Genomic DNA, 24,947 nt, shown 5'->3' with positions numbered 1-24,947 from the left:
CTGCTCCTCGCCAGAGCCGGCCTCCACCTTCTCCGCCTTCTGCGCCTCGCCGGAGCTCACTAGAGCGGGCGCATCTGGCTGGACTGCGCCGCTCCAGCCCGCCTCCACCTTCTCCAGATCTGCAGCATCTGCTGCACCGCCCAGGACGTTGGCACCTTCCCTCACCCATGTGCCCGCCGCCACCTGCCACGCCTGCTCCACCAGATCTGCGCCCAATCGGGGAACTCACGTCCTACGTCTGCCATGGCGATGGAGGTGATGGAGATTATGCGGTTGAGGAGAGGGAGACGACGAGGTGGGAGAGGAGAGGGAGACGATGCGGCGGGGGGAAATGGTGGGCGATGCGGCCGGAGGTGGTTCCCCTCCACATTTATATGATGGGACAGTTTTGGCAAGTTGCCATGGCACGTGTTGCCCCATGTGCGGGCGGTTGCACGTGAAAAAAAATCACCCGGCCGTATACAAATACGCATACGAATGACTCGGGCCGTGTTCGTGCCCCGCAGGCTCCCCACAAAAAAACACTTGGGCAAAAAAGACGATCGTGCCCCTCATCTCGAACCATTTTGGGTTAATCCTGGCCGTCCTTGTGTTTCCCCCTCGTGTTCATCCCAGGGGGGGGGGGCACCTAAGTAGAAGCGGCATTCACGTCATTGTAGAGCGGCCGCTCCACAATGACGATGGCCCAGAGCGGACGTGACCTATAATTGGCACCGACATTGAAGCGTCGTGTTGGTCGAGAGAGCCGTCAGCATCGTGTCCCCGGCATCCACGTCAGTTCATTGCCAGGGCAACTTTGTTGTACGGGACATGACAGATATCTACCACGCCCTTTCATCGTACGCCACCATTAAGCAGGCTCGCCGACCGAGGAACCAACTCCAGCTCCGCGCATTGACGCATCTGGATGCCTGGCCTAATCGGAATCCGTTATTTAAAGGTAGCCACTCCACACCACAACACATCCGCTACACATCCTCCTCTTTGGCTTCACACCCGCCATGACCGCGAGCAGGAACACTTTGTGGGATACTCTATCATCGGAGATGAAGCACGAGGTGGCCATCCTTGCAGCCACCTCACAGTCCCACCGTGCCAGGCAGATCGAGTAGGGCATGCCGACCAGCTCGCCTAAGGTCTCTGATAACCCACAAGTATAGGGGATTGCAACAGTTTTCGAGGGTAGAGTATTCAACCCAAATTTATTGATTCGACATAAGGGGCGCCAAAGAATATTCTCAAGTATTAGCAGTTGAGTTGTCAATTCAACCACACCTGAAAGACTTAATATCTGCAGCAAAGTATTTAGTAGCAAAGTAGTATGGAAGTAACGGTAACGGTGGCAAAGGTAACAGTAGCGGTTTTGTAGTAATCATAACAGTGGCAACGGAGGAGTAACTAAGCAAAGATCAATATGTGAAAAGCTCGTAGGCAATGGATCAATGATGGCTAATTATGTCGGATGCAATTTACCTTGCAACAGTTATAACATAGGGTGACACAGAACTAGCTCCAATTCATCAATGTAATGTAGGCATGTATTCCGTATATAGTCATACGTGCTTATGAAAAGAACTTGCATGCCATCTTTTGTCCTATCCTCCCGTGGCAGCGGGGTCCTATTGGAAACTAAGAGATTTTAAGGCCTCCTTTTAATAGAGTACCAGACCAAAGCATTAGCACTTAGTGAATACATGAACTCCTCAAACTACGGTCATCACCGGGAGTGGTCCCGATTATTGTTACTTCGGGGTTGCCGGATCATAACAAATAGTAGGTGACTATTGACTTGCAAGATAGGATCAAGAACTCACATATATTCATGAAAACATAATAGGTTCAGATCTAAAATCATGGCACTCGGGCCCTAGTGACAAGCATTAAGCATGGCAAAGTCGTAGCAACGTCAATCTTAGAACATAATGGATACTAGGGATCAAAACCTAACAAAACTAACTCGATTACATGGTAAATCTCATTCAACCCATCACCTTCCAGCAAGCCTACGATGGGATTACTCACGCACGGCGGTGAGCATCATGAAATTGGTGATGGAGGATGGTTGATGATGACAAGGGCGATGGATTCCCCTCTCTGGAGCCCCGAATGGACTCCAGATCGGCCCTCCCGAGAAAGATTAGGGCTTGGCGTCGGCTCCGTATAGTAAAACACGATGAATCCTTCTCTCTCATTTTTTGTTCCCGGAAAGTGATTATATGGAGTTGGAGTTGAGGTTGGTGGAGTTCCAGGGGGCCCACGAGGTAGGGGGCCGCACCCCAGGGGGGCGCCCTGCACCCTCGTGGATAGGGTATGGCCCCCCTGACGTTGATTGTTTCGCCAATATTTTTAATTAATTCCAAAATGTATCTTCGTGGATTTTCAGGTCATTCCGAAAACTTTTGTTTCTGCACAAAAATATCACCATGGCAGTTCTGCTGAAAACAACGTCAGTCTGGGTTAGTTCCATTCAAATCATGCAAGTTAGAGTCCAAAACAAGGGGAAAAGTGTTTGGAAAAGTAGATACGTTGGAGACGTATCGGTCTCCAACGATTATCCTATGGGCTCTGACGACAACACGACGCTGGACACCGCGTCGCTGGATGCCGGCCTGACCATGGAGCAGACGCGGGCACACTATGATGCAGTCCTGGCGGAGGAGGAGGAGCATGCTCCGGCTCCTGTGTCGGTGTTCCGGTAGGCGCAAGAGGAGCAGAGGTAGAACCTGCTCCTCCCCGAGCAGCACCAGTTGGCAGAGGGCCAAATCTACGGCGAGCGCACAAGCAAGGCCACCATAGCCGCGGCAAACCCGAACATTGTTGTGGAGTAACGCTAGGACGCCATGCGTGCGCCACTCGCAATGCAGGGTCGGCGCAGCCGGCCATGGCCGCCAGCTGCGTGTCCTACGTGTCACCGTCCAACTTTTGGGGCCGCACGTGGCAGGTGGGCAGCGATGGACCATCCACGTCTATCATCGACCTCACGTCCACATGCGCCAACGACAGACAGTCACAGACTCCTCCGAGGATGAGTAGGGCATGGGAGGCGGCATGCTTGTGTCCCAAGTGGGCCGGACCGTCTCACACGTTCTACTCTTCCTCGCCGGAATCCACACCTCCACTACATGTGTCTTGAACCCTGCCGCCGCTCATTGAAACAACAAATGGAGGACGTGGTGTAGGGCCGGGTTTCTTTTTTGTTCGAAATGTAATAAAATTCCACCATGTTTGCATGAATCTCGTCTCGTTTATATGAAAATCCGCATTGTTTGTACGAATTTTATCCAGTTAGTTGAAACATTGTTTGAAATGTATGCGGGTAGTGTTGGATGGCAGCTTTCAACATCAGCGTTCGCGGACTGGTCCCCTATCCACGAACGGATGCCGAAGCAAATTTGCAGGTCAACATTGTAGATGCCCTAACAAGGATCATCAAATGTCTGTAGATGTGTCCACGTACATGGTGCACCCGAGGGGAATGTAGGTCATTCAACTTATAAGTTTTTTATCGATTTTTGATCAACTTCTGCTTCTGTGCAACCCTAAACACATCAACGGAGAAGATCTCTCCATATCACTTCATAATAAATGATAGTATGGTCTTTTTAAAAGTATGTTGTCCGTGCCGATAAGCAGCCAATGTACGTACAACCGCGGTAATCAACTAGACTATTTTCTTGTTGCTCCTAGTTACCTTCTTTTTGCTTCTTCAAGTAGTATACCACTAACCAACGAGAGCATGTATGGTTTCTATTTTGGGGTTTTTGGTTTGTCCGGTTTCTTCTATCTTTGGGATTTGCGTTTCAAAAAAGTTGATAAATTTCTTTAAAAAAGTACGTGTTTTGTAATTTGTGTTTAACATCAATTATTGGGAATTTGTTAACGTTTGCTGGACCGAGTAGTAATTTATATTGTCACCAACATGTCCTTTTGAGACTGGCGATGAACTGCATGAATGAAAGAGCTGTTGGATTTTTGCAATATGCTTTCAAATAAATCTAGTACGCCTTTATCAGTTTAAGATTGTGCAGGCCTTGAATACCTTTATGCTTGGAATTATATTATTCAACGAAGTTGCTATGCTGTTTTTAGTGGATGCTGTTGCAAACTACGATCTAAACTTTTCTGTCAATGAATATATATTGCTTCCTTCTGAATTTATGAACCAGGTTGAAACTATAGAGCAGGGCAAAGACTAAACTGAACATCCTTCCAAAAATGTGTTCAACACATTTTTTTTTGAAGGGATATAAAATTCCATTGCACAATAACCAGGGCATTTTTCAGGTACCTTAGATGGGGAGTTAGCTCATATACTACTATTAATATTAATGAATCCCGCATCACCAAGCAGTAACTGTTCCACCACAAGGAGCTCATAACCAACGCCCAGAATAAAGATGAGCTACTATCAAACAGACAATCCATCTATCCAACAAGGGATGGAATTAGCAAGTGTCCCGAGCACATTTCAACCGATTTACCCTCCTGAGTCCTGACTGACAATTAGCCTGACGTGACGGCGATTATGAGCACGGGAGAACACTAGAAGAACGAAACCAGTAGCCAGAACCCGGAGAAAGAGGATGCAGCTTGCAGCAACCACGTGATGAACGCCAGGACAACCGAAAGCCCGAACTGCCGGCAGGCCAGCCGTGAGTATTCCCCGCATAAGTGCGTATCCCACATGAAGAAAATTGTCAGGCTCGCGGAGGCGCAGGCTGCTGAGAACATGAAAATCGCCACGACCTGCAATGCATTCACAATTGACGCTTTCACTCAGATAGACCTTTGCTAGCTAAAGATTCCAAGAACGGCTCGAGTAATAAAATTGATTTCACGGGGTATCTGCACTGTGCTTGTGAGATGTAATGACAGCCATTAGTTCTAATAACAGGAAAAAAGAACCTTTGATAAACTATAGCGTTGATTGACCAAAAAGTCATGCAAAGCATGTTAGCTGTTAAAATTTATTGCCCCCCCCCCCTCTTCATAACACAGGCGATCCCTCCCTCCCCGAGGCACTCCCGCGGGTGCCCCCGGGAGGAAACCCTAGCACCGCCTCCCCGACCCTCTCGCCTCAACCCCCTCCCTCGCCGCCGCCGTCCAAAGGCCGCATGGCATTGGCGTTGGCGGCGGATCTGGCCCCCTGCCCTGTTCTGGATGGTGGTGGTTGGCGGGGGCCGCGGATCTGGGATTCCTAGCCCAGATCCGGTGGATGGTGAGGGTTGGCGTTGGCAGGGGTGGGCGGTGGCCCTGATGAGGTGGTGGTGATGCGGCTAGTGTCTTCACTGCTCCGGTGCGGGTTGGTGGGGCTCCGGGCGGATCTGGCCAGAGCGTGGAGGCGCTGGTGTTGTGGTGGTGGCAGATCGGCTGCGGCCGCGGCTGGTTTTGTCTGGCATTGGCCCGTCTGTAGGCGGTCTGTGTCGCGACCTTCGACCCCTTCCCCCGTTGTCTGGGTGCTACCTCCGTCGAAGGGTCGGCCCGATACCAGCCGCGGTCCATCGCTCGTATCGTGCCCGGTGCTGTAGGACCAAGCTCGTCTCGCGCCCGGCAGCAGGACTGACCTCGTCTCGTGCCCAGCAGCAGGTCTGAGGTCGTCTTGCGCCCGGCAGCAGGACTATGCTCGTCTCGCGCCCGGCGGCAGGACCGAGCTCGTCTCGTGCCCGTTGCAGCAGGACGGGTCGATGAAGACCAGTTTTGGCCGGCCTATTTGGTCACGGCACTCGGGGCCGTCTAGGGATGCGGAAGGCGGGTCCTTTCCGGTCGTATCTTTGGTTGGGGTAGCGGCAAGTCTCGGGTGAGGTGGTGTCAAAGTCTTGGATGCCGGGGGAGGCGGCCCTGGTGGTGGTACCGCGATGCTCATGGGCAGAGCCCGCGGCTTGGTGCTGCCTGGTGGCCATGGTCATGTGGGTGGCGTGGTCTCCGGGGTGTGGTGTTCGGTGGTGGTGAGTGTTGGCCGGGGTGAAAAACTGATCTATCCTTGGACGAACCGGCTGCGGTGAAGCTCGTTCCCTTCTTGAAGGCGTCGTCATGGCTCTCATTGCCCGTCGTGTTGCTCCAGGGGAAACTCTGACCCTCGGGTCGGGCGGTGGCGGCGCTCTGGTGTCCTAACCTTCCTGAAGGCGCCGCCTTGGAGCCCTCGGTTCGTCATAGTGCTCGGGGTGGTGTTCACGGTGGTGGACCCCGGGTTGCTCTTGTAGTGCTAGGGGTGGTGTTGCTGCGCTCAGCGCCTATATGTATCCCGCCTTGGGTGTGTGCGTGTGTTGTGGTGGCGTGCATTTGTACCTGGCTGTGGTTGATCATTGCTTTATATATAAAGCGGGGCAAAAGCCTTTTTGGGTATAATTTATTGCTCAAATGGACAATTCATCGACAAAGTTTGATGGAGCGCTTTGGCAAATAAATCTCTTTAAAGCTTAGAGGGAGGCAGAACAAGAATTTGGCCAATAGAAAAGCATGAGTTGCACTTATCCTGAATTTCTTTTTTCGTAAGAACTAATGATAAAAAAAAATCTGGGTTCAATTGCTTCAGTACATGACTTCAGTAAATTCAGACGTAGCTCATGGACAACATTAGAGACAAAGTGAACGGCTTACCCAGTCAACCATAACAATGATCAATAGATTATCCGGGGTGTGAAGATCCTTTTTATTCCTTAGAGCAAAGATATCCTTACAAACAAGGCCCAAACTCCACATAGTCTGCAGAATCAACGCTAGATTCATGTAGCTGAAATGAAGGGACACCAGAATACACTCGTTAGATGATGTCGACAAAACACACTTGAGTTCCGGCCCAAGCAGTTCTGAAGAGTAGTCAAGAAATTGAAGACTTTATGCAGTTCATAGTCTCAATGGCATGAACTTGATGTGAATATAAATAATTGGCACACACCAGCATACAGTCAAGACATGTATGTTGACCTATAAAACCTACTTTTAACCATTCTAAAAAATATTATAATGCATGGGAGGAAAAACTGTGGGTTAAATGAAAAACGAATGGCTTCGTTACACATACAAAAAATAAAATATGTCCAATATTCCGATTCCATTTTTGAACAAGTAAGGTGTTCACTCCGTCCTGCAGGGAATTGAGGTTGGAACTAATCCCGGCCCTAGAACATCCCAGGTCCGAGTTCTCCCTGACTACATCACACCAAGTGACGGTTCACACAGAAACATTCTAGGGAAAGATTAATTAGCAGCCAATTTCTAGCAACCACCTTACCAGATCATAAACCATTCGTAGGGTGGCTTCAGCAAACACATGCATGTTTCCTAACTTGTTTTAATCCTCAACAAGTGCACAAGACTAGAAGTTGGGTAGAGTGACATATACTATTTAAATACAGGGGATATTAATAAATTATCAATAAACTTTGGAAATATTCAACTTGAATACTACTCCCTCCGTCCCATAATGTAAGACGTTTTTTGACACGTCAAAAAATGTCTTACATTATGGGATGGGGGGAGTAGACCGTAACAAGAGATTTGGACACTGCTGACAATCAGGATTCCCAATACCACTGGAAATTTAAATGTTGCAGCTCGCATTTCAGACAAAGAATGTCTCTCTAATCATTCACAGAGAACATTAATAGACGGTAACAGAACAATCCAGCTCTTGTTATGAAAAAGAACACTCAAGTTCAAGTAAACTCCCCAGATTATTGAGAATTGAGCATAAATATGTACGATGTCGAGTTTGTGGTCCTGCAAACAGGGCATGAACTCTGTAATGGAACAAAATCTACTACATAAAACCGTCTTAGAACTCAAATAAGGAAGTCACCTAATGAAGACTCATTTCCTTTGTTCCGGTGAGGCCATATATTTACTACTAGTTGGGTGGGTGACCGGACAAACAACAGTTAGTACTAATTTTGAGAGCATTGAAGGTAGTCATGGAGATATGTTTCGAAGTTTATTGAATGAGGAAGTTGGTGGAAGCCTCCCAATTCTGCCGTATTTCGTATGTGCTAAGTCAAATGTGATAGATACTTGTGTATGTGAAAAGGGATGGAGGGAGCATGCTAAAATTACTCTTTTATGTATGAACTGGTTCCAACTTCCAAGCACATAATAAGGTTGTTGTTCCTTTTTTTTAAAGAACACAGCGATGACTGTAGGATGCCGTTAAGTTTGATGGGTGTCCCCATAGTTGAGGTATCAATAATGCTTTAATCCATCAGTTGCTTCAAGTATTTTTGTATATACTGCAGTGCAGCCGCAGATGAGCTAGTTCCTAACTGATCAATTCGTTTTTTCAATGCCGAGGAGAGATTTAGCAGAACATTCAGAATCCTTTGCAGATGAGCTAGTAATCACCAGGTTTTCACTTCAGAAAAAGGCGTTAAATCTGCCTCATCTGAGTTCTCTTAAACAAGGGTTGATAATAATGTTTTGTCGGGCAATTGTAGGATTCTAAGTTTTATAATAAGCCTAGAAACTTAGGGTTTCACACCGGCCTGTGTCCTCCAAACACAGATCGAACACAACAGACCCAGAGGGACTCTCACATAACTGATTGCTCATGAATTTGCAAGAAAACACACAATGGGCATTCTAGGGAAGAAAGAGAAATAGGATTTGCGGAGGAATAAAATTAGTAGTAGGGGGGTGGGGAGGGCAGGGAGTACAAGAAGGCGCTGTAGTTGGAGTAGCCGAAGCCGGAGACCAACGAGAAGACGGACGCGGCCGCGAAGACGCACTGCGACAGCCGCAGCGCCATGCCGCTCCATGTCCCCGGGCTCCCCACTACGCGCTTCATCCCCTGCCTGGGCTCTGCTTGCTGCAGAGAGGTGTGGCGGAGAAGCCGATGGAGTCCTGGCTGGCCGGCCGGGCAGGATCTGTGGCAGTTGCTGTGTGCGCTTAGCTCGTGTGGGGAGGGATGGGAAAGGTGATGGCTGTGAGCGGGAGGTGGCTATAGCACTTTTTTATGTGCGCAGTGCGCTTGGCTTGGGGTAGACCAGATGGGAAAGGTGATGGCAGAGCAGGGTACTTCTGCTCTTTCGAGATACAAATGGAACGCAAGTAATAAACTCAACTGAGTAACCACATCGTACGTACATTGGTTGTCACCTTTACTCCTCGTCCCAACCTGTCCCTTGTTAGTCCTCCTATTATCTTGCCCGCAAAAAAAAAGAAAAAAAAGGTCCATCTACATACGGTCACGCCGTGTGAGCCGGACGTGTTGTGCCATCCAATGTGGTTCTGTATAAGTCAATTGGGCAGTCTGGACACATCCCCCCGCCCATACACACACACAAAGACAAACTTGGGGCGGGGGTGGGGGGCTTTAAGGGCGTCTGGACTGCTTCTACGCCCGCTCCTGACTACCTGACCAACTCAAAACCCTACTCCCTCGCCCGTGTGCGTTCCCACTCGGGGTTAACCGCCCGCATTCACGTCGTTGTAGAGCGGCCGCTCCACAATGACGACGGCCCAGAGCGGATGCGACCTATAATTGGCACCGACATTGAAGCGTCGTGCTGGTCGAGAGAGCCGTCAGCGTAGTGTCCCCGGTGTTCGCGTCTGTTCAATGCCAGGGCAACATTTGTTGTACAGGACAGGACAGATATCTACCACGCCCTTTCATCATATGCCGCCATTAAGCAGGCTCGCCGACCGAGGAACCAACTCCGGCTCCGCGCGTTGACGCATCCGGATGCTTGGCCTCACCGGAATCTGCTATTTAAAGGTGGCCACTGTTGGGGAACGCAGTAAATTCAAAAAAATTCCTACGATCACGCAAGATCTATCTAGGTGATGCATAGCAACGAGCGGGGAGAGTGTGTCCACGTACCCTCGTAGACCAAAAGCGGAAGCGTTATATCAATGCGGTTGATGTAATCGTACGTCTTCACGATCGAACCGATCCTAGCATCGAACGTACGGCACCTCCAAGTTCAGCACATGTTTAGCTCGACGACGTCCCTCGTACTCTTGATCCAGTTGAGGCCGAGGGAGAGTTCCGTCAGCACGACGGTGTGGTGACGATGATGATGAAGCTACCGGCGCAGGGCTTCGCCTAAGCACTACAACGATATGACCGAGGTGTGTAACTGTGGAGGGGGGCACCGCACACGGCTAAGAGATTATCTGTTGTGCTTTGGGATGCCCCCTTGGCCATGTATATAAAGGAGGGAGGAGGAGGAGGCTAGCCTAGGAGGGGCGCGCCTATAGGGGGAGTCCAACTAGGATTCCCAATCCTAGTTCGAGTCCCCTTCCTTTTCCAAGAGGGGAGAGGGAAGGAGTAGAAGAGGGAGAAGGAAAGAGGGGGGGGGGGGCGTCACCCCTTCCCTAGTCCAATTCGGACTTGCCATGGGGGGGGGGCACGCGGCCACCCCTTGAGGCCCTTCTCTCCTTTCCCGTATGGCCCATTAAGGCCCACTACTTCCCCCGGCGAATTCCTGTAACTCTCCGGTACTCCGAAAAATACCCGAATCACTCAGAACCTTTCCGATGTTCGAATATAGCCATCCAATATAGCGATCTTTACCTCTCGACCATTTCGAGACTCCTCGTCATGTCCGTGATCTCATTCGGGACTCCGAACAAACTTTGGTACATCAAATCACGAAACTCATAATACAAATTGTCATCGAACGTTAAGCGTGCGGACCCTACGGGTTCGAGAACTATGTAGACATGACCGGGACACATCTCCGGCCAATAACCAATAGCAGAATCTGGATGCTCTTGTCTCCTATATATTCTACGAAGATCTTTATCGGTCAAACCGCATAACAACATACGTTGTTCCCTTTGTCATCGGTATGTTACTTGCCCGAGATTCGATCGTCGGTATCCTCAACCTAGTTCAATCTCGTTACCGGCAAGTCTTTTTACTCGTTCCGTAATGCATCATCCCATAACTAACTCATTAATCACATTGCTTGCAAAGCTTATAGTGATGTGCATTGTCGAGAGGGCCCAGAGATACCTCTTCGATACTCGGAGTGACAAATCCTAATCTCGATCTATGCCAACTCAAAAAACACCATCGGAGACACCTGTAGAGCATATTTATAATCACCTAGTTACGTTGTGATGTTTGATAGCACACAAGGTGTTCCTCCGGTATTCGGGAGTTGCATAATCTCATAGTTAAAGGTACATGTATAAGTCATGAAGAAAGCAATAGCAATAAAACTAAACGATCATTATGCTAAGCTAACGGATGGATCTTGTCCATCACATCATTCTCTAATGATGTAATCCTGTTCATCAAATGACAACACATGTCTATGGTCGGGAAACTTAACCATCTTTGATTAACGAGCTAGTCAAGTAGAGGCATACTAGGAACACTCTGTTTTGTCTATGTACTCACACATGTATCAAGTTTCCGGTTAATACAATTCTAGCATGAATAATAAACATTTATCATGATAGAAGGAAATATAAAATAACAACTTTATTATTGCCTCTAGGGCATATTTCCTTCAGCCACTCCACGCCACAACACATCCGCTACACATCCTCCTCCTTTGCTCCACATCCGCCATGACCGTGGGCGGGAACGCTCCGTGGGATACTCTATCATCGGATTTGAAGCATGAGGTGGCTATCCTTGCAGCCACCTCGCAATTCCACCGTGCCAGGCATATCGAGTTGGGCATGCCGACCAGCTCGCCTAATGTCTCCGACAATTATCCTATGGGCTCTGACGACAACACGGTGCTGGACACCATGCCGCTAAATGTCGGCCTGACCATGGAGCAGATGCAGGCGCACTATGACGCAGTCATGGTGGAGGAGGAGGAGCGTGCTCCGGCTCATGTGTCGGTGTTCCAACGGGAGCAAGAGGAGCAGAGGTAGAACCTGCTCCTTCCCGAGCAACACCGGCTAGCGGAGGGCCAAATCTACGACAAGTGCGGAAGTGAGGCGACCATGGCCCCCATGGCCGCGGCGAACCCAAACATTGTTGCGGAGCAGTGGATGCTCCATGACGCCAAGCGCGCGCCGCTCGCAATGCAGAGTCGGCGCAGCCGGCCACGGCCGCCAGCCGCGCGTCCTACGTGTGAAAGCACAAGTGCTCCCTGGGTGATTTTTGGTAATTAATGTCAACATATCTCTTGTTGGACTAATAGCTTTATCTAGTATATTTCAGAAAGTTCAACAATGGCATGGCATGGACAAGAGGATGTGGAACCCTTTCAAAATTCTAGGGACAAAGATTGGCAAAAGTTCAAGACTCTTCATTTCAATGTTAGTGATCCAAGATCACATTGAGTCCATAGGAAAAGTCAATACTATTAAAAGGGGACGAGGTGTTGCTTACTGGTCTACTTGCTCAAAATGATTAGTGGTATGCTCCAAAGCCCTCAACCACTTTTCGATATTCCAAATAAGTCCAAAACCTAAAATCAAACTCGGCCCCACCGATTAGATATATCCGACGCCATTGAGTTCCTTTGACATAGCCACTGCCAAAAACCCTAATCAGTTCGGTCTCAATGATAGGGATTTCGGTCTCACCTCTCTGTTTCCCTTCATAACATTTCGGTCTTACCGAAATGACTGATCGGTCCCATCGAGTTTGCCTGACCAACTTTCTGTTTGCTTATTGCTGAAATCGGTCTCGTCGAGTTCATGCAATCGGTCACACCGAGATGAGGTTCTGCGCTAACCCTAGCACATCGGTCCCACCGAATTGATCATGTCGGTCCCACCGAGAATCCTAACATTCACATTTTGAACCGAATCGGTCTCACCGAGTTCTTCTATTCGGTCTGACCGAGTTGAGTCAAATGTGTGTAACGGTTGGATTTTGTGTGGAGGCTATATATACCCCTCCACCCCCTTCTCTATTCAAGAGAGAGCCATCAGAACGTGCCTACACTTCCAGTACTCATTTTCTGAGAGAGAACCAACTACTCATGTGTTGAGACCAAGACATTCCAATCCAACCATAAGAATCTTGATCTCTAGCCTTCCCCAAGTTGCTTTCCACTCAAATCATCTTTCCACCATAGCCAAATTTGTGAGAGAGAGTTGAGTGTTGGGGAGAATATCATTTGATGCACAAGAGCAAGGAGTTCATCATCAACACACCATCTATTACCTTTTGGAGAGTGGTGTCTCCTAGATTGGTTAGGTGTTACTTGGGAGCCTCCGTCAAGATTGTGGAGTTGAACCAAGGAGTTTGTAAGGGCAAGGAGATCGCCTACTTCATGAAGGTCTACTCGAGTGAGGCAAGTCCTTCGTGGGCGATGGACATGGTGGGATAGACAAGGTTGCTTCTTCGTGAACCCTTCGTGGGTGGAGCCCTCCATGGACTCGCGCAACCGTTACCCTTCGTGGGTTGAAGTCTCCACCAACGTGGATGTACGATAGCACCACCTATCGGAACCACGCCAAAAATCTCCGTGTCTTCATTGCGTTTGCACACTCCAATCTCATCCCTTTACTTTCTTGCAAATTGCATGCTTTACTCTTTCCGCTGCTTATACTATTGCCATGCTTGCTTGAAATGTATTGTGAATGCTTAAACTTGTGCTAAAACTCCACCTCAACTTAAAGAACTTAAAAACTGCTACCTTTCCTTGTTGAGGGTCTAATCACCCCCTCTAGACACCTCTTCTCGATCCTTTCAATTGGTATCAGAGCATTGGTCTCTATTGCTTTGGTTTAATCACCATTGGAGGAAGATGGATGAGTCTACGATTAGGAGTATTAGACTTAGAGTGCTTATGCTTATGGAGAGTTCTATAGTGCTTGGAAAAATGAGATGCTTGAGATTTTCAATGAATATCACTTGAACAAGTATATTACTAGCCCTTGTGCGCCTCCTATTGATCCCTTGCATCCTACCTCCGATGAATCTCTTAACATGATCCGCAATCTTAGAACTATTAATCTTATCATTAGAGGATTGCCTAGAAACTTGATTGTATGCTTGCCTACACTTGAATGTGCTTACACCATATGGAGATATCTTGAGGAACACTTTCCAAACTATTCCTTGAAAAACCTAAATGTGATTCTTCAAAAGTCCAAAGCTTTTCATAAAATGAAACCTAGTGATCCTAAATTTGATGACTGTCTTTTTGAGCTTCGTGACCTTATGTGTGCCAAAGAAGATTTTGGAGTCAATAGTAGCATCATCCTCAAGTCATTAGAATTCATAAAGATGCACATTGTCATAGATCTAATGAATCACTCTCCATAGGTGATGATCAATCACAAGATGATGTTGAACATGGATATTATGATGAGGATGATGATAGTGACTTTGATCTTGATGAGTCTATGATACAATTTGGTCTTATGGCTAACCTTCGTGGTTACATGGCCGGAGGAAAGGAATGAGTTCTTGATAGTGGATGCACTGATCATATGATCGGAGATAAGGATATGTTCCGTGAGCTTGCCGAAAACAACAACCCTCGAAAGTATGTCACTTTTGGTGATAACTCAAAGGGTAAGGTGGTTGGCCTTGGTAAGGTGGCCATCTCACATGACATCTCCATACAAAATGTATGCTCGTTGAATCTCTTGGCTATAATTTACTTTCCGTATCTAGACTAGCCGATTTTGGTTTCAATGTCTTATTTACTGAAATAGATTGCCAAGTGTTTCGAAGATATAATCATGATATGGTCTTTACCGGTATACGTAGAGGTGATCTATACATTGTTGATTTCACTAAAAAGGCTCAACCTAGAACTTTCTTAATTTCTAAAAGGTTGGTTGTGGCATAGAAGGTTAGGTCACGTGGGCATGCGAAATCTTGATAAGCTTATTAAAGGTGATCATATCCTTGGTGTTAAAGATGTTATATTTGACAAGGATAGACTTTGCAGTACTTGTCAAGCAGGAAAACAAGTTGGAGGAAGTCATCCCGTGAAAAACATTATGACCATGAGAAGAGCACTCGAGCTGCTTCATATGGATCTTTTTGGTCCCAACGCCTACAAGAGTCTCGGTGGTAACTCATTCGGATTGGTCATTGTTGATGATTTTTCAAGATTTACGTGGGTGTTCTTTCTTGATGATAAATCACAGGTCCAAAAGAGCTTCAAGAACTTTGCTAGGAAGGCCCAAAATCAATTTGAAGTGGAGATCAAGAAGGTTTGGAGCGACAATGGAAAGGAGTTCAAGAATGCTAATGTGGATACTTTTCTTGACGAAGAAGGGATTTCACATGAGTTCTCGGCTACGTACACACCTCAACAAAATGGAGTTGTTGAGAGGAAGAACCGGACACTCATCGAGATGGCAAGAACAATGCTTGATGAATACAAGACACCAAAATACTTTTGGGCAGAAGCGGTTGAGACAGCTTGTCATACCACTAATTGACTATATCTTCATAAGCTTCTTGGCAAGACGACATACGAGCTTCTCACCGGTAACAAACCCCAAGTTGGATACTTTCTAGTATTTGGCTCAAAGTGTTACATTCTTGATAAGCATCATCGTTCGAAATTTGGCCCTAAATCTCATGAAGGTTTCCTACTCGGTTATGGCTCAAACTCTCACACTTACCGTGTCTACAACAATTTCACCCGAAAGGTTGAAGAGACGCTGGATGTGAAGTTTGATGAATCTAACGGCTCTCAAGTAGAGAAATTGCCAATTGATGTAGGAGATAAAGATCCCTCGGAAGCAATTCAAGACTTGTCTATTGGCAATATTCGGTCAATGGAGGTGAAGGAAAGTACCTCATTCGTTCAAGTGGAAGCCTCAATTTCACACCAAGGTGAACCACAAGTTGACTTGGAGGCATCCACAAGTGGAACACGTTAAGACGAAGGAAACGAGGAAATACAACAAGATGAACCTCATCGACCTCCTTCTCCACCTCGACAAGAGAACAACAACGCCAACAACAATGAAGAAGGACAAGAGGAAGAACAAGACAATGAACAGGATGTTCCACCCCGACCCAAACAAAAGCTCTCACGAGTTAGAACAAGAGTTTCAAGAGATCATCCCATTGAACAAATCTTTGATGCTATTCAAAGTGGGAGAATTACTCTCTCTAAAACTCGTTTGGCTAAATTTTGTGAGCATTACTCATTCATTTCTAGTATTGAACCTATGAAGGTTGAAGAAGCTCTTGATGATCCGGATTGGGTGAACGCCATGCATGAAGAGCTACACAATTTCGAGAGGAACCAAGTGTGGACATTGGTAGAAAAGCCGGACGACAACCAAAATGTCATTGGAACCAAATGGGTGTTTCGGAATAAGCAAGATGAAGATGGACAAGTTGTACGCAACAAGGCCCGTCTCGTCACCCAAGGCTACACTCAAGTCGAAGGTATGGACTATGGTGAGACATATGCCCCCGTTGCTAAACTTGAGTCCATACACATCTTACTTGCTTATGCCAATCACCATGATATCACTCTAAACCAAAAGTGCTTTTCTAAATGGAGAAATTCAGGAGGAAGTCTAAGTTAAACAACCTCCCGGCTTTGTTAGTCCCAAGAAACCTAATCATGTTTACAAACTTCACAAAGCTCTTTATGGTCTCAAACAAGCTCCTAGAGCGTGGTATAAATGCTTGACGAAGTTCCTTATTGAAAAAGGCTTTGAGATTGGAAAAAATGATTCTATACTTTTTACTAAAAGGGTTAATGAAGAATTATTTGTGTGCAAAATTTATGTCGATGATATCATATTTGGTTCAACTAACCCTCATTTTAGCGAAAAGTTTGGAAGGCTAATGTCGAAGAAGTTTGAGATGTCTATGATGAGTGAACTCAAATGCTTGGTTTGCAAATCAAACAAACTAAGGAGGGTACCTTTGTTTCCCAAACAAAGTATACCAAGGAATTATTCAAGAAGTTCAGCATGCAAGAAAGCAAAGGTATGAAAACACCCATGCCTACTAGTGGACATCTTGACTTGACTAAGGATGGCAAACCGGTTGACCAAAAGGTTTACCGCTCTATGATTGGTTCATTGTTATATCTATGTGCCTCCCGTCCCGATATTATGCTAAGTCTGTGCATGTGTGCACAATATCAAGCGCCCCCTAAAGAATGTCATCTTAAGGCTGTGAAAAGGATAGTGAGATACTTAATTTATACACCAAACTTTGGCATTTGGTATCCTAAGAGGTCTAATTTTGATCTTGTTGGCTACTCTGACTCGGACTATGCCGATGACAAGGTTGATAGAAAGTCCACTTTGGGTACTTGTCAATTTCTTGGTAGATCTCTTGTATCTTGGTCCTCCAAGAAACAAAACACGGTATCCTTATCCACCGCCGAGGTGGAAAACATTGCCGCCGGATCATGTTGTGCTTAATTACTTTGGATGACCCAAACTCTTAATGATTATGGGATGTATGTGAAACATGTTCCATTGCTTTGTGATAAGGAAAGTGCTATTAAGATTGCTCACAATCCCGTGCAAAATTCTCGAACTAAGCATATTGAAGTTTGTCATCATTTCATTCGGGATCATGTTGCTAAAGGAGACATCATTCTTAAGCATGTTCATACCGATAAGCAATTGGCAGATATATTCACCAAACTTCTTGATGAGAAAGTATTTTGCCATTTGAGAGGTGAATTGAACATCATTTATGACTCAAACTTGGAGTAGGAACTCCATCTAGATGCATGCAAGGCATGAGCCTTTCTATGACTAATCCTTGATATTTCTCTTATGATAATCATATGTCTTGGGTCTATACTTGTACCCTTGCATGTTATCTAACCCTTGTAGGTACTTGTATGAGCTCAAATCTATGAGATTGCAAGTCACTCACATCTTACACAATCTCTACATCACCAAGTTTCTACTAGATGGTTGTTGAATACAAGGAAGCATGAATTCACTCAACATATCTTCTGACAATTTCTATATATCAAATCTCATTTGGTATCAAGTTTCATGATTGTCATTTTGGATACACAAGTGCTCTTGCTTGCAAAACTAACCTATGTAGGAATATGAACTCAACTACAAGGGGTGCTCTCAACTCTTGATGGACTACATCAACCTTGAGCATCCCACACAAGTTCAACTACATGATCAAGATCAACACAACCCAAGGTATGTTATTCCATCGTAGAGAAGCTTTACCCCAAGTCATGGGTCAAAGCAGCTCAACATGATGTGAATACATCAGAATGCTTAAACGAAAAATGGTAACCCCGTTTTGAGCTTAAACGATGAGTATGACCTACGATCAAGTGCTATCACTTGACTCCTCGGTCAATATACTCTAATATAGGTGACTTTGTCGCCGACCCCTTCTAGACGAAGTTCTCTAGTGTTTCTTTGTTTTGTGTTTCACATGTGTTTCTTGCTATCTTGTTTCCCCTAATTTCATCTAGATTTCTTTCCTTGTATGTCATTCTCTACATCTAATTCATTGCAAATTCTTCAGTTAATTCCTTGCAATCTTTGTGAGATCTTGATTGCCAAGTGAGCTAAGGTGACAAATTTTTCCTCTGTATTGAACTCGGCCTCACCGATTCATGCCTATCGGCTAGACCGAACTACAACAATACCTTGTAGACAGTTCATCGGTACAACCGACGAGGCCTAACCCGGTCTGGCCGATATGCATCATCTATGACACTTCCAACTCGGTGTCACCGATGAAAACGGGTCAGCGTTACCGATTTCACTACTGAGAAAACATTTTGCCATTACAAATTTCATTTCTTCTCCAGCTCCACTCGATGATTCTTATCCTCTACCCGCATCTTAAACTACATGCTGCTTTGTAGTGTATCTCAAGGACCAAACCTATTTGACTCATACTCCAGAAGACCCCTTCTTGGAAATTGATATCAAAGGGGGAGAGAGAGCAAAACAAAGCTTATCACATGGGAGAGAAAGCACAACTTAGCTTCTCCAAATGCTTATTAACAATAGACGAGAGAAGTCACATGTCTTTAAGAGGGGAAAGACATGTTAATATTTTTGTATGGTTGTTTGTACCATTTCTTGCTCTGTTTTCTTTCTTGCTTAGATTTTCTCTCACCCTACCTTCTCCCATTATCCAATATCAGATTCAGGGGGAGAAAGAGTTCATATCTAGGGGATAAAATCTTTGGAATTCATTGCATATCTTTAATCCTTGGGGACATGTCTATATCCAAATAGAGTACTAAGTACTCACTCACTACATGTCATCCCAGTCTTGGTACTCTTGTGGTTTCCTGAACTTGCTTTATTTAGAGTGTTCTTGTGTTATCTAACCCTGTTTTCTCAAGCTCATCTCGACCAAAGCCAGCTCAAGACCACAAGGTATGTATATGCATCACACACATGTGCATGATGATCTCTTGCTTATGTACATATTGTTTTCAAGCAGGACTCATGGACATGAAGGTACACTCCCTGTATACATCATTTGCTCTGATGCATATAGACAAGATACATGCAACTCATTGCTTGCTCTGAAATGCTTATGCATTCACATGCTCTCATATTCTATCTTTACATGATTGTGAAGGAAATATTCCCTAGAGGCAATAATAAAGTTATTATTTATTTCCTTATATCATGATAAATGTTTATTATTCATTCTAGAATTGTATTAACCGGAAACATGATACATGTGTGAATACATAGACAAACTGAGTGTCACTAGTATGCCTCTACTTGACTAGCTCGTTAATCAAAGATGGTTATGTTTCCTAGCCATGGACAAAGAGTTGTCATTTGATTAACAAGATCACATCATTAGTAGAATGATGTGATTGACGTGACCCATTCTGTTAGCTTGGCACTTGATCGTTTAATATGTTGCTATTGCTTTCTTCATGACTTATACATGTTCCTATGACTATGAGATTATGCAACTCCCGTTTACCGGAGGAACACTTTGTGTGCTACCAAACGTCACGACGTAACTGGGCGATTATAAAGGTGCTTTACAGGTGTCTCCGAAGGTACTTGTTTGGATGGCGTATTTCGAGATTAGGATTTGTCACTCCGATTGTCGGAGAGGTATCTCTAGGCCCACTCGGTAATGCACATCACTATAAGCCTTGCAAGCAATGTGACTAATGAGTTAGTTGCGGGATGACGCATTACGGAATGAGTAAAGAGACTTGCCGGTAACGAGATTGAACTAGGTATTGAGATACCGACGATCGAATCTCGGGCAAGTAACATACCGATGACAAAGGGAACAATGTATGTCGTTATGCGGTTTGACCGATAAAGATATTTGTAGAATATGTGGGAGCCAATACGAGCATCCAGGTTCCGCTATTGGTTATTGACCGGAGACGTGTCTCGGTCATGTCTACATAGTTCTCGAACCCGTAGGGTCCGCACGCTTAAAGTTCAATGGCGGTTATATTATGAGTTTATGTGTTTTGATGTACCGAAGGTAGTTCGGAGTCCCGGATGTGATCACGGACATAACGAGGAGTCTCAAAATGGTCGAGACGTAAAGATCGATATATTGGACGACTATATTTGGACACCGGAATGGTACCGGGTGAGATCGGGATAATACCGGAGCACCGGGAGGTTATTGGAACCCCCCGGGAGGTATATGGGCCTTAATGGGCTTTAGTGGAAAGGAGGGGAAAGGAGAAAGGGAGGGGGCGCCCCCCGCCAAGCCCAATCCGAATTGGGAGGGGGGCCTGTCGTGGTTCTAAGTCTGACAGTAGAATGGGGGTAGGTATGGAGAGGCAAGATCCTAGCTATGGAGTAGTTGTACACACGAGTGTTTAGCGAGTTCAGGCCCTTCTCGGAGGAAGTAACAGCCCTATGTCTCGGAGCCCGGAGGCGGTCGACTGGTTTATGTGTATATGAGTTACAGAAGTGCCAACCCTTCTACCAGTGGAGGGGGGTGGCTTATATAGAGGACGCCAGGACCCCAGCCAACCCATGTAGCAGAGGGTTAAAGTACATTAAGGTCGGGCGTTACTGGTAACGCCCTACATAAAGTGTCATCATGACCATTAAGACTACTTAATTACAGACCGTTTGGATACAGAGTAGATCCTAAACTCCTGGTGGTTGAGTGAGTCTTCATGGTCGAGTGTCTTCTAGCCGGTCGAGTGGAGTCCCTCTTGGTCGATTGGAAGGTAGCTTCGTCTAAGGATGTCCTTTGGTATGGTATCCTAGATAGGTCCATGACCCTACCCTAGGTACATAACATCATCATTAGCCCCCGAATGGATCGAGGTTCGAGTGAGGAAGGAGTTGATGATTTTCTCCGACCTATCTCCCGTGCTTTGATTATGTCGTATCCTGGATCGGCAATTTCTCTTTCTGTGTTGGCTTCAACTTTTACTTCAGTCGCCTTGATCCATTCTTGTCTTCTGTCGAGTGGACTTTTGAACTTCAGTGAACTTCTGAGCGACGGATCGTAGGAAAGATATCGTCTGACAGATTGATCTGCCGTTAGCGGATTTTGCGGGATCTGAATTTTGGGAAGCGCACGAAACGGGGCGGACCGCGGTACTCGGAAGGGATAAGGCGCGGATGACTCGATTTCTGCACCGCCATTTTTGCCATGTATCGTGCGTGCGCGACTGTTTCGGGATGTGACAGGACCGCCCGGGCCTACTCTTCAGCCACTCGAAAGTGTCCTTATATAAAGCGCCGGGCGAGGGTTTTTTGAACAGTGCCTTCCCATTCTTCTCGCCGCCCTCTTTGCCTCCGCCCGTTGCGCCCGCTCTCGCCTCTGCTTTTCCGCTCCTCGCGCGCTTCGCCGGCGACAATGGTGAAGGAGAAGATGGCGGCCTTGGAGCGCGCGAAGAAGGCGACGGCGGCGGGGAAAGCGAAGGGGAGAGCGTCCAGTCGGGGTGGATCTTCGTCAAGGTCCCGCCTGCCGAAAGGTTGGGTCCAAGGTGATTGGATCCGCTCGACCATCACCGAGAAGGATCTCAACGACCTGGCCAACGAGGGTCTGATCCCCCACGGGTCAGCAAGGCTTCCGGGGACCGAGTGTCAACCGCAGTCGCAGGAGGGTGAGTGCGTTCTCCTGGTCACTCACATAGATCGTGGATTCTCTTTGCCGCCGAGTGTTTTCTTCCGAGGGTTTCTGAACTTTTTTTGGGCGCAACTCCACCATTTCACTCCCAATTCCATCGCCCATCTTGCTGCTTTCTTGTCCATGTGCGAGAACTTCCTGGGTTGTCGACCGCACTGGGGTCTCTTCAAGCACATATTCACCTGTCGCTCACAGACGGTGAAAAAGGCGAGTCCGGACGATGAGAGGACCAAGGTCATTCATATGTGCGGGGGTCTTGGGATTCAGATGAGGAATAAGAGCACTTTCCCGGCCATGACCCTTCCTGAGTCGGTCAGAGGGTGGCAGTCGACTTGGTTCTACTGCCAAGACGAGCCGACGCCGGGGCAGTCGAGTGGTCTCCCTCCGTTCTCCATGGACCGAGTGGACAAACCCTCCTCTCTGAAGGTGCTTCCTGAGGAGAAAGCCCAGGTAAAAATGTTGATGGAGCGCGTAGTCCAACTCGTTCGGGACGGAGTGACTGGCATGGATCTTCTGGAAGTCTTCCTTAGGCGGCGCATCCAACCGCTTCACTACTGAGGCCACCCAATGTGGCTATACTGCGGTACCGAAGATACCACTCGGGTCCATCCAGAAGCGGTCGATGATGCCACGCTGGAGAGGTGGGTGGCTGCCATCACAGGGAACAAGGACAACCCTCGAGGGGCTAGGAGGATCCCGCCACTCGACTGCACCTATACACCGGACTCGGTATGACCACTTATCTCCGAGTGTAATCTTGCTTTATCCATTCTATTTTGCCGCGAATTGGTCGATTGATCCTTGCTTTGCTTTGTTGTCTGACAAGCCACCAGTGAGTTATACTAGATGCCCAATGGAGCGCAGACGCCGATTGAAGAGGAGGAAGGAAGTGGGGGCGAAAGCCTGGAGGAGTGGGATTCGGATCTGGAGTGATCACTAGAACTTCCATGATCAGGTCGACCACTGCTGGGACTTCAACCTCAGTCGGGTCCGTAACACTCTTAGGTTGCGGAGCTTCATTGGTAAAAGGATATTCTACGACTGACGGAGTGTGGATATGCTCCAAGAACACATCACTGGGGATGGCTTCTCTCTTGGATCCTATCTTCGCCAGATCATCAGCTGCTTGATTTTTCAGTCGGGGTATGTGGTGGAGCTCTAACCCTTCGAACTTCTTTTCGAGCTCCCTCACTGCATTGCAGTATCCAGTCATGGCTGGGCTTCTAACGTCCCGCTCGTTCATCACCTGATTGACCACCAAATCTGAGTCGCCATAAACCATAAGGCGACAGACGCCGAGTGAAATGGCCATGCGCAACCCATACAAGAGTGCTTCATATTCTGCTTCATTGTTGGAGGAATCAAAGTGGATTTGGAGCACATATCTTAGTTTATCTCCTCGGGGGGAAACTAAAACAACCCCAGCACCAGAACCATTTAACATCTTAGATCCATCAAAGAACATGGTCCAATGCTCCGAGTGAACTTGAGTCGGCTGCTGTTGCTCAATCCACTCGGCAAGGAAATCTGCTATAGCCTGGGACTTAATGGCTTTCTTTGCCTCGAATTTGACATCAAGGGGAAGGAGTTCAATCGCCCATTTAGCCACTTGACCAGTTGCATCTCTGTTATGCAGAATCTCCGACAATGGTGCGTCGCTGACGACTGTAATGTCATGATCAGAGAAATAATGAGCAACCTTCTTCATGGTCATGTAGATCCCATATACAAGCTTCTGATAATGAGGATATCTTTGCTTCGATGGGGTCAAAACTTCAGAGAGATAATACACTGGGCGCTGAACTTTGAAGGCTTTCCCTTCTTCTTCCCGCTCGACCGTAAGTACTGTACTGACGACTTGTCCTGTGGCTGCAATATAAAGCAACAGAGGCTCTTTGCTGATTGGAGCAGCAAGCACCGGCTGGGTGGAGAGCAGAGTTTTTAACTCGGCAAATGTTGCATCAGCTTCTGGAGTCCACTCGAACTTGTCTGCCTTCTTCATCAGTCGGTAAAGGGGCAATGCCTTTTCACCGAGGCGAGAGATGAATCGACTTAAAGCGGCCAAGCATCCAGTAAGCTTCTGGACGTCGTGCACACGCACAGGGCATTTCATTCGGAGTATGGTGCCAACTTTCTCTGGGTTAGCATCGATTCCTCATTCTGAAACGAGTAACTTTCCGCCAGGTACTCCGAATGTGCACTTCGATGGATTGAGCTTGATATCATACCTGAGATTGGCAAATGTTTCAGCTAGGTCAGTCAATAGGTCGGAACCCTTTCGCGACTTGACCATGATATCATCCATGTACGCTTCCACATTCCGACTGATTTGAGTGAGTAAACACTTTTGAATCATTCTCATGAACGTGGCTCCGGCATTCTTGAGGCCGAATGCCATGGTGATATAGGAGAAGCACCCGAATGGAGTGATGAAAGCTGTTTTGATTTCGTCAGGTCCATACAGACGGATCTGATGATACCCGGAATAAGCGTCTAAAAAGACAATCTCTCGCACCCTGCGATCGAGTCGACAATTTGGTCGATGCGAGGGAGAGGAAAATGATCTTTTGGGCAGGCCCGATTGATATGTTTGAAATCAATGCACATGCGAAGTGAGTTGTCCTTCTTGGGGACCATGACGACATTGGCGAGCCACTCGGAGTGGTATATCTCTCGGATAAACTCTGCTGCAAGGAGTCGAGCCACCTCCTCGCCAATGGCCTTTTCTTCTGAACAGCGGACCGTCGAAGATGTTCTTTAACAGGTTTCGCTTTTGAGTCGACTCTAAGGCGATGCTCAGCCAGCCCCCTGGGAACACCCGGCATGTCAGCTGGCTTCCATGCAAAGATGTCCCAGTTCTCACGGAGGAACTGGATGAGCGCTTCTTCCTATTTAGAGTCGAGTGTTGTGGAAATATGGGTCAGAGCTGCATTGGGGTCAGTCGGATGGATATGAACTGGCTTCGTCTCCCCAGACGACTGAAACGCTGACTCTGTGGCGGGCT

At 47.0% G+C, this 24,947-nt stretch overlaps 1 protein-coding gene across 1 annotated transcript; it reads right to left on the bottom strand.

Annotated features, from left to right (window-relative positions):
* Positions 1–4,193: 4,193 nt before the first annotated feature.
* Positions 4,194–8,949, bottom strand: LOC123066462 (CASP-like protein 5B3). Its single transcript, XM_044489538.1, has 3 exons — positions 8,646–8,949; positions 6,598–6,730; positions 4,194–4,746 (listed from the first exon to the last, which is right to left on the bottom strand). Exons 1-3 carry the CDS (start codon positions 8,774–8,776, stop codon positions 4,543–4,545), a joined length of 468 nt encoding a protein of 155 aa, XP_044345473.1. The 5' UTR covers positions 8,777–8,949; the 3' UTR covers positions 4,194–4,542.
* Positions 8,950–24,947: the final 15,998 nt, after the last annotated feature.

The sequence above is a fragment of the Triticum aestivum genome, chromosome 3B, assembly GCF_018294505.1.
Source record: "Triticum aestivum cultivar Chinese Spring chromosome 3B, IWGSC CS RefSeq v2.1, whole genome shotgun sequence".
In the NCBI taxonomy this organism is placed as follows: domain Eukaryota; kingdom Viridiplantae; phylum Streptophyta; class Magnoliopsida; order Poales; family Poaceae; genus Triticum; species Triticum aestivum.
This window is presented reverse-complemented; position numbering and strand designations above follow the sequence as displayed.

What these genes read in the sequence shown, in the direction of transcription:
- LOC123066462 (XM_044489538.1), bottom strand. Translation starts at nt 8,776, where the DNA reads ATGAAGCGCGTAGTGGGGAGCCCGGGGACATGGAGCGGCATGGCGCTG. An exon ending in TCCAACTACAGCGCCTTCTT is followed by an intron (nt 6,731 to 8,645) that starts GTACTCCCTGCC and finishes CCTTCATTTCAG; the next exon opens with CTACATGAATCTAGCGTTGA. An exon ending in TCATTGTTATGGTTGACTGG is followed by an intron (nt 4,747 to 6,597) that starts GTAAGCCGTTCA and finishes AATGCATTGCAG; the next exon opens with GTCGTGGCGATTTTCATGTT.